Raw genomic sequence first — 13,434 nt, forward strand, 5'->3', positions numbered from 1 at the left:
GAAGAGCTGTGCAGTTCCACCCATTGCTCAAAGACCACAGTTTAACACCTTCCCAGCTGATGACAGCATTTTGCAGCAACAGCAATTGCAACACCTCCACAAGGGAAGTTGATGACCCTTTATGTTGGTGGTTGGTGTGTATAAGAGCATCATTAGAAAGCTTGCAGGCAGGACGGACTCCAGCCAGATCAGACGTTTAGCAGTGTCGTTTCAGCTGGGACAGCATGGGCAATGAAGGTAACTCATTTTTTCACATTCATAGAGTTGTGCTTGGACGTGAACTGCTCTTCAATAGAAAACTAAACTGAAGACCTCATATCTGGTTCAACGTCCCTTGGCAAGCTGTAACTGGACTGGACGTTTTTGGTAGCCATCTACAAGCCTGACTGGATATTTGACCACTCTTCTCAACAGGATTGGATGACCAGTTCAGTTCAGTAATTTTTGTTGCTTGTTTATTGGCTGTTCCAAAAAGCTTCATCTTAGCCTCCTTTATCCATCCCACAATCACCATTTTAAATTTTTTTTCCCCAATTTGGTGCTGCCAATTACTCAGTACATTCGTAGCTCCCCCTAGCAATAGCAATGCTCCCGGCACTAGCCGAAACCAGCCACCACCTGTTTTCTAACTGCCTGGCAGCTGCTCGTGACCCACGGGTGACCCCTAAAGGAAATGAAAAAGCAATAGAAACCAAAGACTCAAGGTCAAGAAGTGGACATCAGCCACTGGAACGCCTTGATAGCTCCTGTGGTGCTAAACTCTTTTGCTACTGTACTACAATCAAAATAATTGTAGATATAATCAGCCATAACATTAGCACCACTAACAGCCTGTTATTGAGTTAGATCTGATCATTCGAGGCATGGAAGGCCTCTGAAGGTGTCCTGCTGTGGTATCTGGCACCAAGACTAACATTAGCAGCAGATCCTTTAAAAGTGGGTGGGGCCTCCATGAGCATCAACGAGACAATGAGGTGACCATGAGCCGCTGGTCGCTGGTTCAAAGGTTGTTGTTCCTTGGAGCACTTTTGGTAGGTGCTGACCACGGCATACTCTGGGAATACCCCACAAAACCTTCCTGGTGTTCTGACCCAGCACATTTACAGATGTGCATCAGTTTAGGAGCGAGAGCTGTTCAGGTGAATGTCGGATCTGGACACTTACTGCTGTGTGAACATAGCCTGTATACAATGTACCAGTTCCACTGGCAGCAACATAGCCCTAGAACACCACCATGCGTAACAGTTGGTACAGTGTTTCTTGGAGTTGAAGGCCTCACCTTTACTCTTTCAAACGTACCTCTGTCTCAGCTCTGTCTCATCTGATCTGCTCCAGAAGGTTGTGTCTTTGTCAATGTGGTTCAGCTGTAAACTTTGGCTTGAAGGTGTTGATTTTGGAGCAGAGGTTTTTTTTCTTGGACGGCATCCTCTGCGTCCTTACAGTCCATGGTGATTCAAACGATAATGATGAGATAATGGCTTCCCTGTAGGTATTCAGTCTCTTTTGATTTGCAGCTTTATTTGAGGTGGATCTCCAGAAGGAGAAGAACAATGTGGACCACCACACCGACATGTTCTGTGAGGACGGTCTGATTGTGAGACGTGGGCAGCCCTTCACCATCAGCCTGCAGTCTGACGAAAACCTCCAAAGCGTACTCAGCGAGGCCAAACTGACCGCTCAGACAGGTGTGGAACCAAAATGCTTTTCACTGTGATTCAACACCATCATGCACCATCAAACACCACCAGGCATCCATAATACACCATTATAGCCTTACAGCCTGACAAAAAGAATAAGATTAGATTCAGAATCTGATTAAACTTAAATCCTGAGCACACTAATATCCTGAGTATTTAGTAAGATGCACAATTCTATAACTACTATAGAACTAATAGTGGTACCCAAAGCTCTTCAGGACAATACTGGGTATACCACCCTTAGAGGAAATGGTTGAGTATTGGTTTATTATTGGTGTTTTTTAATGGATTATTAATGGTTGACCTGTTGCTTTCCCAATACTGGACCCAGATTCTTCAGGTCTTTTCCATCTACCTGTCAGCCTCAGATATCTCAGATAGTTCTTCACATTGTTTTTAACTTGTTTACGTAGCTTTTAAAAAACCCTAAAGCAAATAAATGATTTATTAAAAGATGTGGGACAAATATAACTTGAGTGTTTGTTAGCATCATTAGCTCAGCATCTCCTATTCTTCATGAAAGAAGTGCAGGTCAGATATCCAACATGTCTCGGCTGATCGGCTGCATCTGAGTCAACCTCAATTTATCGTTCATTTGTTATATTTTCTGTGTCTTTAAATGTTTAAAAGGACAAAGTCCAGGTGTGTCCCCTGAGACCAAAGTCTCCATGGGATTGAATGCGGAGAAGCAGGATTCTGGATGGAGCGCCTCAGCATCTCAACATGGAGGAACCGTCTCACTGACCATCTGTCCAGCTCACAGTGCTCCGATCGGAAAATATAGCCTAGCCCTGTCTGATCCTTCGGTACGGTCAATACTCAGAACCAGTCAACAGGAGATCCAAATGCTAGTTAGGGTGTCATGGCTGGAGTGTGTGTTTGTGTGGGGGGTGGGGGGTGGTGGGGGGGTTCCAGTAGGCCTAAGTTAGTAGGTTGACCTGAGAGGAGGTCATTTGGTCATACAGGCTATTTAGGCTAGTTATTGGTTTTGGGCTAATTGGGTAAATGTGTATGTAACTTAGGTCTACTTGAAACCCCCTAGCCTTGATATCCCAACTACAGGGAAACCCATGTGTCCTCAGTGTCCTCTTTTCTGGAACCAAAAATATGGTCACCCTAGCATTTGGATCCCATGTGTTTAAGGTGATAATCAGCTCACATTCAACCAGGTGAGTCCAAAGCCACACCTGAGGCTCATCAGGTCTTTTCTCTGTACAGAATAACGAGACTCCCCTGGGGAAATTCGTACTCCTGTTCAACCCCTGGTGTCCAGGTAGGTCATAAATATAAACAGACCTTCAGAGAAACAGCTATATAAGACATACAGTGGAGGTCAATGTTTATAGATTGGTCATTGGTCCATTCACCATGACATTCGGACACAATGTCCAAAAACTAAAGTGCTACGATTGTGACAGATGACACTGTGTACATGGAGAAGAAGGAGGAGAGAGAGGAATACCTCATGTCTCAAGATGGAATCATCTTCGTCGGTGAAGTTAAGAACATCAAACGCTTGGCGTGGAATTTTGGCCAGGTATGTTCCCAAGCAGGACAACAGAAAATACCGTAGCTTAGGTTAGTAATTTCACCCTTTTTTCCCAAAAGGGTCGTGTCCCAGAATTCCTGGACGTCTTTGAAGTACAGGGACCTACTACAATCAGGATGATTGTAGATATAATCAGCCATAACATTAGCACCACCTGCCTGTTATTATGTTAGTCCCCCTTGTGCCACCAAACCAGATCTGACTGTTCGAGACTCAGACACAACAAGACCTTGGAAGACTAATGTGGGCAGCAGATCCTTTAAGTCCTGTGAGTTGTGAGGTGGATGGGACCTCCATGAGCATCAGTGAACTTTAGGTGTCCATGACCCTGTTGCAAGCTGGCTCACCGGCTGTCCTTCCTTGGAACACCGTTTCCTGATGTTTGGGAGATGTTCTGACTCAGTTGTCTAGAACATCCCAGTTTGGTTCTTGTCAAAGTGTCTCAGATTCTTACACTTGTCCATTTTTCCTGCTTTAACACCTCCATCACCTTCAAGACCTGACTGTCCTCTTGCTGCCTAATAATGTAGATCCCTCCCCCTGACAGGAGCCACTGTAGATGAAGATAATCAGTGGTATTAATGTTATAGCTAATTGATTTGTGTGTGTGTATATATATATATATATATATATATATATACATATTTTTCACAGTTCGAATCTGGGGTCCTGAAGGCCTCTTTGAAGATTCTGGATCAAAGCCTCCAGCATAAAAAAAACCCAGATAAGGACTGCTGCAAGAGGAACGACCCCATCTACGTGACCAGGGTGCTGAGCGCCATGGTGAGCAACGTTCCTCAACTAAATGAAAAGAAGGAACCTGCTAGACCTGGATATTGTGTGCTAGACCCGGATAGAGATGTTCACTCTTGAGTCTGAGTCTGAGTCTGAGCTGTGTTTGTGCTTCCATGTCAGATTAATGCGAATGATGATAGTGGAGTGCTTTCTGGGAAGTGGCATGGAAACTACGTGGGAGGAGTGAACCCCTCGAAGTGGACAGGCAGTGTGGAAATCCTGCGCCAGTGGCATGACTGCTACTGTAAATCTGTGCGCTACGGCCAGTGCTGGGTCTTCGCAGGAGTGGGCTGCACAGGTAATACCTGTTTCAGAGGGGTTTGTCCAAGAATTAGTCAGTCAGTAGTTGTTCATTCAGGTAATACTGAGTCAGTATGCTGCAGTCAGCAGTCTTTACAATTAAAACTGCACCTGGAAATGTCTGCGCTGGTAATATCCAATCAGGAGTTGTCTATACACACAATATCTAATCAATAGTTGTCTATTTAGGTCAACTTTAGTAACATTTTATACAGGTATACAGGTTTTATCTGTGTTGGGAATATCCAATCAGTAGTACTCGATACAGGATTATCCAGTCAGTAGTTGGATATGCAGGAAGTATCAAATTAGGGATGATTCAACCAGTCATGCCTTATACAGGTAATATCTAATCAGTAGTTGTTGTAAAGGTAATATCCAATCAGCAGTGCTCTATACAGGCAATATCCAATCAGGAGTTGTCGATGTTGGTAAAATCCAATTAGTGGTGCTCTGTACAGGTAATATCCAATCAGTTGTTGTCCATAGATTAATTATCCAATCAGGAGTTGTCTATGTTGGTAATATCAGTAATCAGTAATGCTCTATAAAGGTAATATCCAATTGGAAGTTGGAATGATCCAATCAGAAGTTGTCTATTTTGGTAAAATCCAATCAGCAGTAGTCTATTCAGCTAATATCCAATTAGTAGTGCCTTATACAGGTAGTATCCAATTAGGAGTTGCTAGTACTGAAATGATCCAATTTAGAATCTATGTTTCTAATATCCAATCAGCAGTGTTCTATATATGTAATATCTAATCAGTAGTTGTCTGTACAGGAATTATCCTTTTAGGAGTTGTCAATTTTGGTAAAATCCAATCAGCAGTAGTCTATACGGGTAATATCCAATCAGTAGTGTTCTATACAGGTTGTATCCAATTAGGAGTTGTTAGTACCGAAATGATCCAATCAGACATTATCTATGTTGCTAATATCCAATCAGTAGTGCTCTATACAGTTAGTATCCAATTAGGAGTTGTTAGTACCGAAATGATCCAATCAGACGTTATCTATGTTGCTAATATCCAATCAGTAGTGCTCTATATAGGTAATATCCAATTAGGAGTTGTTAGTACCGAAATGATCCAATCAGACGTTATCTATGTTGCTAATATCCAATCAGTAGTGCTCTATATAGGTAATATCCAATTAGGAGTTGTTAGTACCGAAATGATCCAATCAGACGTTATCTATGTTTCTAATATCCAATCAGTAGTGCTCTATATAGGTAATATCCAATCAGTAGTGCCCTACACGGGTAGCATCTAATTAGAAGTTGTTAGTACAGAAATTATCCAATCAGTAGTTTGATATGTTGCTAATATCCAATCAGTAGTGCTCTATAAAGTTAATATCCAATCAGTAATGCTCTAAACAGGTAGTATCCAATTAGAAGTTGTTAGTACAGAAATGATCCAATCAGGAGTTATCTATGTTTCTAATATCCAATCAGTAGTGCTCTATATAGGTAACATCCAATCAGTAGTGCCCTACACAGGTAGCATCCAATTAGAAGTTGTTAGTACTGAAATGATCCAATCAAGAGTTATCCATGTTTCTAATATCCAATCAGTAGTGCCCTACACGGGTAGCATCCAATTAGAAGTTGTTAGTACAGAAATGATCCAATCAGGAGTTTGATATGTTGATAATATCCAATCAGTAGTGCTCTACACATGGACTGTCCAATCAGGTCTTGAGGAAACAGGTAATGAAAAAAATAATTACTTTCATTTCTTTGTTTCATTGTGAAATGCTTAGGTGTTCCTCCTATTTTTCACGTTTCCTTATCTGTTACTTCTTCTTTTTTTTCTTTCTTTCTTTTGAGCCTTTTGGCCAAGATGAACTTGCAAAGTTTCACAACTTCTACAGTTAGCAAGACCATACCTCTTATCATTAGCTGGCTTTTCCTAGCACGCGCTGGACTTCGCAGAAGCACCTTAGAACAAATATCATTGATAGAGTGAGCATCACATTACACTGTCTCTACAAGTTGGACTGTTCTTAATACTCTTAATACGGCTGATCATAACGAGTCTCCTACAGGAGTCTCCTTACAGTACAGTGCAGGGAGCGCATTAACCTTAACATCTAACATTCTAACACTTTCTTCATGCTAGTTGCCCGAGCTCTCGGGATTCCTTGTCGGGTGATCACCAACTTTGAGTCAGCTCACGACACCAACGGTGATTTGAGGATTGAAACGTATGTTGGTGAGAATGGACGGATGGTGAAAGAGTCTGTGTGGTGAGCCTGTGCACTTTTCAACTTTTTAGTTTTGCAATTTTCAAACCTTTAAACATTTTATTGGTTTCCACACCGTTATCAAACGAACAGGCCCCGACAGACAGGGTATAACTTTTCTAACTAAATATCCCTCTAGGAATTTTCATTGCTGGCTGGAAAGTTGGATGAAGCGTCCTGATCTCAAACCAGATTATGACGGCTGGCAGGCCAGTGACCCAACACCTCAAGAACAGAGCGAAGGTACACTAAATACACAAGGAGCAGAACAGAGCCATACAGGGGCCAGACAATGAGCAGTGACGTGAGGAACCACGAATTATCCAATCAGGAGTTGTCTATGTTGGCAATATCCAATTAGTAGTGCTCTATTCAGATAATATCCGATCAGTATCTGTCTGTACAAGTAATAACCAAATAGTCTTGCTCTATACAGTAATGATCCAATCAGCATTTGTCTATACTGGAGATATCCAAATGCAGCGGCACAGGTCGTCTTCAATGTCCCTAAATTCAGCCATGTCTCTCCACTGCTGCGTTCTCTTCACTGGCTTCCTGTAGCTGCTGCCCGCATCAGTGAACTATATAGATAATATCCAACCAGGAATTGTTTATATTGACAATATCAAATCTATAGACTAAAATTAGATAGGCTTTTGGACTATACAGGTAATATCCAATCAGGTGTTGATCATACAGGAATTATCCAATTAGTAGTTGTCTATACAAGACTTATCCAATCAGCAGTGTTGGGAATATCCAAACAATGATGCTCTATACAGAAAATATCCAACCAGGAGTGCTCTATACAAGTAATATCCAATCAGCAGTAGTCTAAACAGGAAGGATCCAATCAGCAGTAATCTAAACAGGAATTATTGTGAATATCCAAACAATAGTGGTCTATACAGATGATATCCTACCAGGAATTGTTTATATTTGCAATATCTGATCACTATTGATCTATAATGGTTTCTCTTCTTCAATTGGCTCGTGAACAGGTGTAATGTGTTGTGGTCCGGTCCCGGTGAAAGCCATAAAGGAAGGCGATCTCAACTGTCAGTACGACGCTGCGTTTGTGTACGCAGAGGTCAACGCCGACTACGTCACAACGATTACGCAGAGTAATGGCCGTCAGTACAATGTGGTAAATAAAGTCAAGGTTGGCCAATACATCAGCACCAAGAGCATCGGGAAGGACACGCGAGAGGACGTCACACACCTGTATAAATACAAGGAAGGTGAGCTACTGTACCGTCTCACACCTTGTCTTACTGGCCAGCCCTCTAGTCATTAGCAAATGTAGGCACAAACTGGGTGGCCCAACTGTCTAAGCGTCAACTCAAACATTAGGAGATTGGAGATTCGATTTCCAGCCAGGTCCAGAGATCACACTGAGTGACGATCTCAGTGTGATCTTAGCAAGCATGGGTGCCTGTTATCAACCCTGGTCCTGGAAGACCCCCTATCCTACACATTGTATAGGCTTCCTGCCTCTTCAGCACTTAAACGTACCAGGGTTAGCTAGAAACCACTGCATTATCTGACATAACTGACCTTGAAGTTAGTAGGTAAGTTGGTAGGTACATCAACTTGATGTATCGAGCCAAGCTCACAGTTGGCTTGCGTTTGTACCTTAAGGCTCGGCACTGGAGCGGATGGTCTACAGGAAGGCTCAGGTCTGTCAGGATTTCGATCTGAGCTTCGAAGACCCCGGAGAGATCATGAAAGGCTCAGACTTTGTGCTGAATGTGGTCGTCACTAACAAGAGCAGCATGGTAAAGAGGATTAGGCTTCAGGTCACCTCTGAAGGAATGCTTCACAACGGCCAGCCTGACAAGAAAACCATCCAGGCCTACACGGGGGAGCCTTCCCTCAGCCCTGGGGAAGGTCAGTGGCAGTTCTGTTCAAGCGTCTGATAGCTCCATTTTTGTTGTTTTTCACTTTTTGACCTAATGTAAATCAGGCAGTTGTTCTTTACATTGTTTGAGAATTTCCCGATGATCGGACCAATAGAAACGCTCCAAAATGACTCGGAATGAAATATTTTTCCATTGACTTCCATTGAAAGTTGAGAAGGTTTTTCCATTCTCCTGTAAATTTAAGAAATTTTGGATATGTTGGATGTTTTTTTTTGCATGACAGTGACAATATATTAGTAGCATTCTTTTTTTACGTGTAATAAAAAAGTAATAAATGTGATATATATATTTATTAATTATAACTGGTCATAGCAGTATACCATCCACATTGACAGACGCCTGTGCGGCATACAGTGTTACAACAGCTTAAAATGAATATTAGTGAATATTAGTACCTGATTGGACCAGATCAGAATTTTAAACTTCCTTAATACACTGTATGTCCAAATGTTTGTGGACGCCCCCCTCTAATAAACGCATTCAGCTACTTTAGGTTGCACCCATTACTTGCATAGATGTGCAAGTGCACACACATATAGCTTGTCTAGTCCCTGTACAAAAGTATTGCCAATAAAATAAGAGTCTCTGGAGCAGATAAGCATGAACATATTGCCATCATGCTGCCTAATACCAGGCGTGGGCTAGAGGGGTATAAAGCCCCCCCAGCAGCATTGAGCTGTGGAGCAGTGGAAGAAGTGTGTTTTCTGGGGAGGAGATGGGGTGCTGATCATTCAGTCATTCAACATCACACCCTCACTGATGTTCTTGTTACAACAAAAGCAGGATAAACTCTTTTTAATGCCCTTGATTTTAGAAGAATGGGTAGGTGTCCCAATACTTTTGTCCATAAACTTGTCTATTTGGGTGGGTATTTCTGTAGGCCCTTTCGCATGCAGGCCGACTACAAATGATTCCACTGTTTGCAAGTGAACCGTACTCTCCACCTCTATGTCTTGTGTGTTGGCAGTGCTAAAGATCCCGATGAAGCATCTCTACTGCAACTACGCTCCACTGCTCCCCACCGGCAGCCAGCTGCTGGTCTGGGCACTGCTCACAGACATGGCCACGCATTCCAGCATGTTAGAGAAGTACTCGATCAGCCTGAAGGACCCCAAGATCACCATTCAGGTGCTGGGAATTATTACAGTAGGCACTGATATGTTAAAAATAGGGCTGCTCAGGTCATCTAAATAATTGGATAGGGGTTCTTTAAGGGTTCTTTACTAAAGGCAGAGGTTCTGTGGAGCATCCTGGCATCTCAAAGAACAATTTGGATGCTTTACCCCTGAAACCCTAGGTTTATTATTCCTGGTTTATTATCAATCCTAACTCAGAAACTACTATGGAGCATTTGGTAACCATTTAGCATATTATGTGGCGTCCCACAGGGTTCTATTGTAGGGCCTATGAAACTGATGTTAAATAGGTATGTAAAAAGGAATGTAGTTGTGAGGATATGTGGAGCAAATATTCTGAAATGTCCGAATCCATAATCAGATCAATATCACACACAGAAGGATTTTATTGATGTAATTTTGAAGGGAGCTAATTTGGCTATGTAAGCTATTAGTATAATTTACTGGTCTTGTTAAATGAGAATATGCCAATGTACTCATGTAGCTGCATGTTTTAAAGGTATTTAAGCTCCTCCCACCCTCACACATAAACATTGCCATGATCCTACAATTTAGGCCTACTTAAACCCTACTAATGCTAATGTGGCTAACAGTGAATTATAGTAACATGGACCCATTAGCATAAATTCATTGCAGCCTGCTAGCTAATTACTGTCTGATTACCATCAGCTGTTAAATACTGATCTGGTGGTATTTGATCCGCAACGTCTTCAAACTAACCATGGTTCAGTGCACCCAGGCCTTTGGCATTACTTTAGCGCTACTGGCTAAGTGTTGAGTCCTACATTCTACGTCTCTGTGCAGGTCATCGGGAATCCCAGGGTCGGACGCCAGAGCTATGTAAAGCTCTCAGTGGAGAACCCCTTGCCTGAGATTCTGGAAAAATGCTGTTTTAGTATCGAGGGAGCAAATCTTACTCACGGGGAGACGATGGCTCGTAGGTAAGTGTTTGCGGGAGCTCATGTGTTTCTGCAGAACTAGCTGAGAGTTTAGAAGTGATGTCAGGAGCCTTGCACTAAAAGACCAAGTGCCCCAGAGTCACTATAATCAGAGGGTCGCTGGTTCGAATCCCGGTCTTGCTGCTAGCCATCGGCAGCCAAGGCCAGAGAGAGCACAATTGGCCTTGCTCTCTCCAGGGTGGGTAGATGGCGCTCTCTCCCCACATCGCTTCGCTGCAGTGCTGGCCATCACTGGCGTCTTCATCACTGGTGCTTCGAAACCGGCTATGCAGCGATTCCCTCCAGGTGTGTTGGTTGCCCAGTGGCAGTAGTTCAAAAAATGAGTAGCTTGACTGCGCTTGTGTTGGAGGTGGCGAGTGTTGGCTCGCCCTCACTAGTGTCGGGTGCATCACGTACGATGGGGAGGATTAGGTAGTTGGGAAGGAAATGAATGAAAAATCTGATCAAATTTCAAATATAAAAATAAAAAATAGCAATGTTTAATACAGAAACTTCAGCCACTAAGATAATGCCAGTTTTCGTTAGCCTGTTAATGTGGATTTGCCTGCCAAGTTAGCATCAAGCTAATGGTGGTGATTTTTTTTAAGCAATTCGGATTTACTGTTGACATCTGAAGCTTGTAACTGATGGTTGACACAATGAAAAGTGACGTTTATATACATATAAGTTGTGGCCGGAGCAATGTGAGTTCATGTAAGAGCATTAAAGAGTCCAATAACAGATTATTTTTAATTTTGTTTATATATATATATATTTTTTTATTTTGCTCTAAATGACATATGCAAGCAATTTTCCCTTCACTCCCCCAGTCCATGTGATCCACATATTGAAACCAGCTAACTCAAAATAAAATGAAATAAATAAATATCTGCATTTACTGTACCAGCCTATTCAATCTACAGCCGTGTAGCTCCGCCCATTCACACTGCAGCTGTAAAGAAGGTTTGTAATCAAAACAATAGCTTAATAGGTTAAAAAATTGGGGGATGATGAAGATGGACGTTTTTTGGCTCCTTGTCTGATGGAGTAGTGTTGGTGAATGGTGTGATGTGTTAGTAATACTGTACGATTAGTCTAATCAAATGTGTGTTTTTCAATCGCAGGATCGGATCATTGGGTCCAGGACAGAAGGCCATGGCGAAGTTTTACTTTACGCCCACTAAGAGTGGCCAACGCAAGCTGCTGGTGGATTTTTACAATAAAAATCTGGGTCATATCAAATCATACATGACCCTTGACATCAGCAAGTAGATCCACACTGCGGAAGGTCTTAAACTGTAATGTCATTTAGTACAAATTATAAGGGACTCATAAAAAAAAAAAAAAAAAAAAAAGGGATGCATAAAATAGACCAAAATAAACATTTGTGCCATGAATTGCAAGTTCTCTGATAGCCCTGTCAGTAATGCTGGTGTTCTATGCTGATAGTAGGGCTGTGATTCTACTGTATCTAAGAATTATGATTTACTGTCTCATAATTGTGATGTATTTTGTGGTAATTCTGATAAACTAGCTCATAATTCTGATTTGTTTTCTCACAATGTGGATCAAAAAATAAACATTTGTGCCATGAATTGCAAGTCTCAGGCCCGTTTCTCTAATAACCCCTGTCAGTAATGCTATTGTTCTATGCTGATAGTAGGACTGGCAATGTATTTTAAAATGATAATCAGTGATAATATAATATTTGAATGTAATAATACAAGTTTATGATTCAGTTGGTGCTCAGTATTGGAGTAAATACATTTTTGAGACATTTTTGATGCAGAACTCTTGGTGTAATGTCTTTTATTACTGTTTTTGACCTCTCCAGTCATATTTCTATTATAATACATATTTATTATTATACATTTATGATACAACATGATGATTACCAACTCCTTCAGTGGAGACTTTGTACCTGGCCTGTTATTTTTTATTATTTTTATGTATTTATTACTATTATTACGTTAGGTAGTTACTTTAGTTATTATTATTATTATTATTATATTAATAATAATAACTGAAGTTAGCATCAAACTAATAGTAGTGAATTTGGTGATTTATAGGCAATTCTGATTTACTGTAGACATCTGAAGCTTGTAATTGATGGTTGACACAATGAAAAGTGACGTTTATATACATATATGTTCTGACCGGAGCAATGAGAGTTCATGTAAGAGCATTAAAGGGTCCAATAACAGATTATTTTACATTTTGTTTATATATATATATATATATATATATATATATATATATATATATATATTTTATAATATATATATATATATATATATATTTTTTTTTTTTTTTTTTTTGCTCTGACATATGCAAGCAATTGTCCCTTCACTCCACCCAGTCCATGTGATCCACATATGATCCACTTAAATAAAATTAAATAATTAAATATTTGCATTTACTGTACAAGCCACTTGTACTCTACAGCCGTGTAGCCCCGCCCATTCACACTGCATCTGTAAAGAAGGTTTCTAATCAAAACAATAGTATATATATATATATATATATATATATATATATTTATATAATATATTATAATATAGTATATTATTAACTTTACATTTAAACTAAATAGTTTAAGTTAAGTTAATGCTGTTTCCTGTGTATGTAAAAATGTATAACTTTTGTTATTAGCTATTGTGCTTTATATCGTACTAGAAATGCTCCAAAATAATTTTGAATAAAACTATTTTAGCAATATTTTACACTTAAAATAAAAAACAAAAATGATGTACATCCAAAAAAGACATCAGGGGGTTGTTTAATCTTGAGTGCCCCGAACTACAGGCCTAAAGGCAATAACCCCATCTACACTTAAGTACCCAATTTTTT

The 13,434-nt window shown here is 40.6% G+C and overlaps 1 protein-coding gene across 1 annotated transcript; it reads left to right on the forward strand.

Annotated features, from left to right (window-relative positions):
- Window positions 1–153: 153 nt before the first annotated feature.
- On the forward strand, window positions 154–12,168 carry LOC140576856 (protein-glutamine gamma-glutamyltransferase 2-like). Its single transcript, XM_072696511.1, has 14 exons — window positions 154–237; window positions 1,515–1,685; window positions 2,328–2,503; window positions 2,916–2,970; window positions 3,116–3,234; window positions 3,901–4,029; window positions 4,162–4,339; window positions 6,465–6,591; window positions 6,728–6,831; window positions 7,590–7,829; window positions 8,230–8,478; window positions 9,478–9,638; window positions 10,451–10,587; window positions 11,709–12,168. The coding sequence occupies exons 1-14, from the start codon at window positions 225–227 to the stop codon at window positions 11,854–11,856; spliced, it is 2,007 nt and encodes a 668-aa protein (XP_072552612.1). The 5' UTR covers window positions 154–224; the 3' UTR covers window positions 11,857–12,168.
- Window positions 12,169–13,434: the final 1,266 nt, after the last annotated feature.

The sequence above is a fragment of the Salminus brasiliensis genome, chromosome 14 (genome assembly GCF_030463535.1).
Source record: "Salminus brasiliensis chromosome 14, fSalBra1.hap2, whole genome shotgun sequence".
NCBI lineage: Eukaryota > Metazoa > Chordata > Actinopteri > Characiformes > Bryconidae > Salminus > Salminus brasiliensis.

Excerpts from the sequence above, each read along its gene's own strand:
- LOC140576856 (XM_072696511.1), top strand. Across the intron at positions 3,235-3,900 it reads TGGCGTGGAATTTTGGCCAG|TTCGAATCTGGGGTCCTGAA; the intron begins GTATGTTCCCAA and ends TATTTTTCACAG. Across the intron at positions 8,479-9,477 it reads TTCCCTCAGCCCTGGGGAAG|TGCTAAAGATCCCGATGAAG; the intron begins GTCAGTGGCAGT and ends GTGTGTTGGCAG.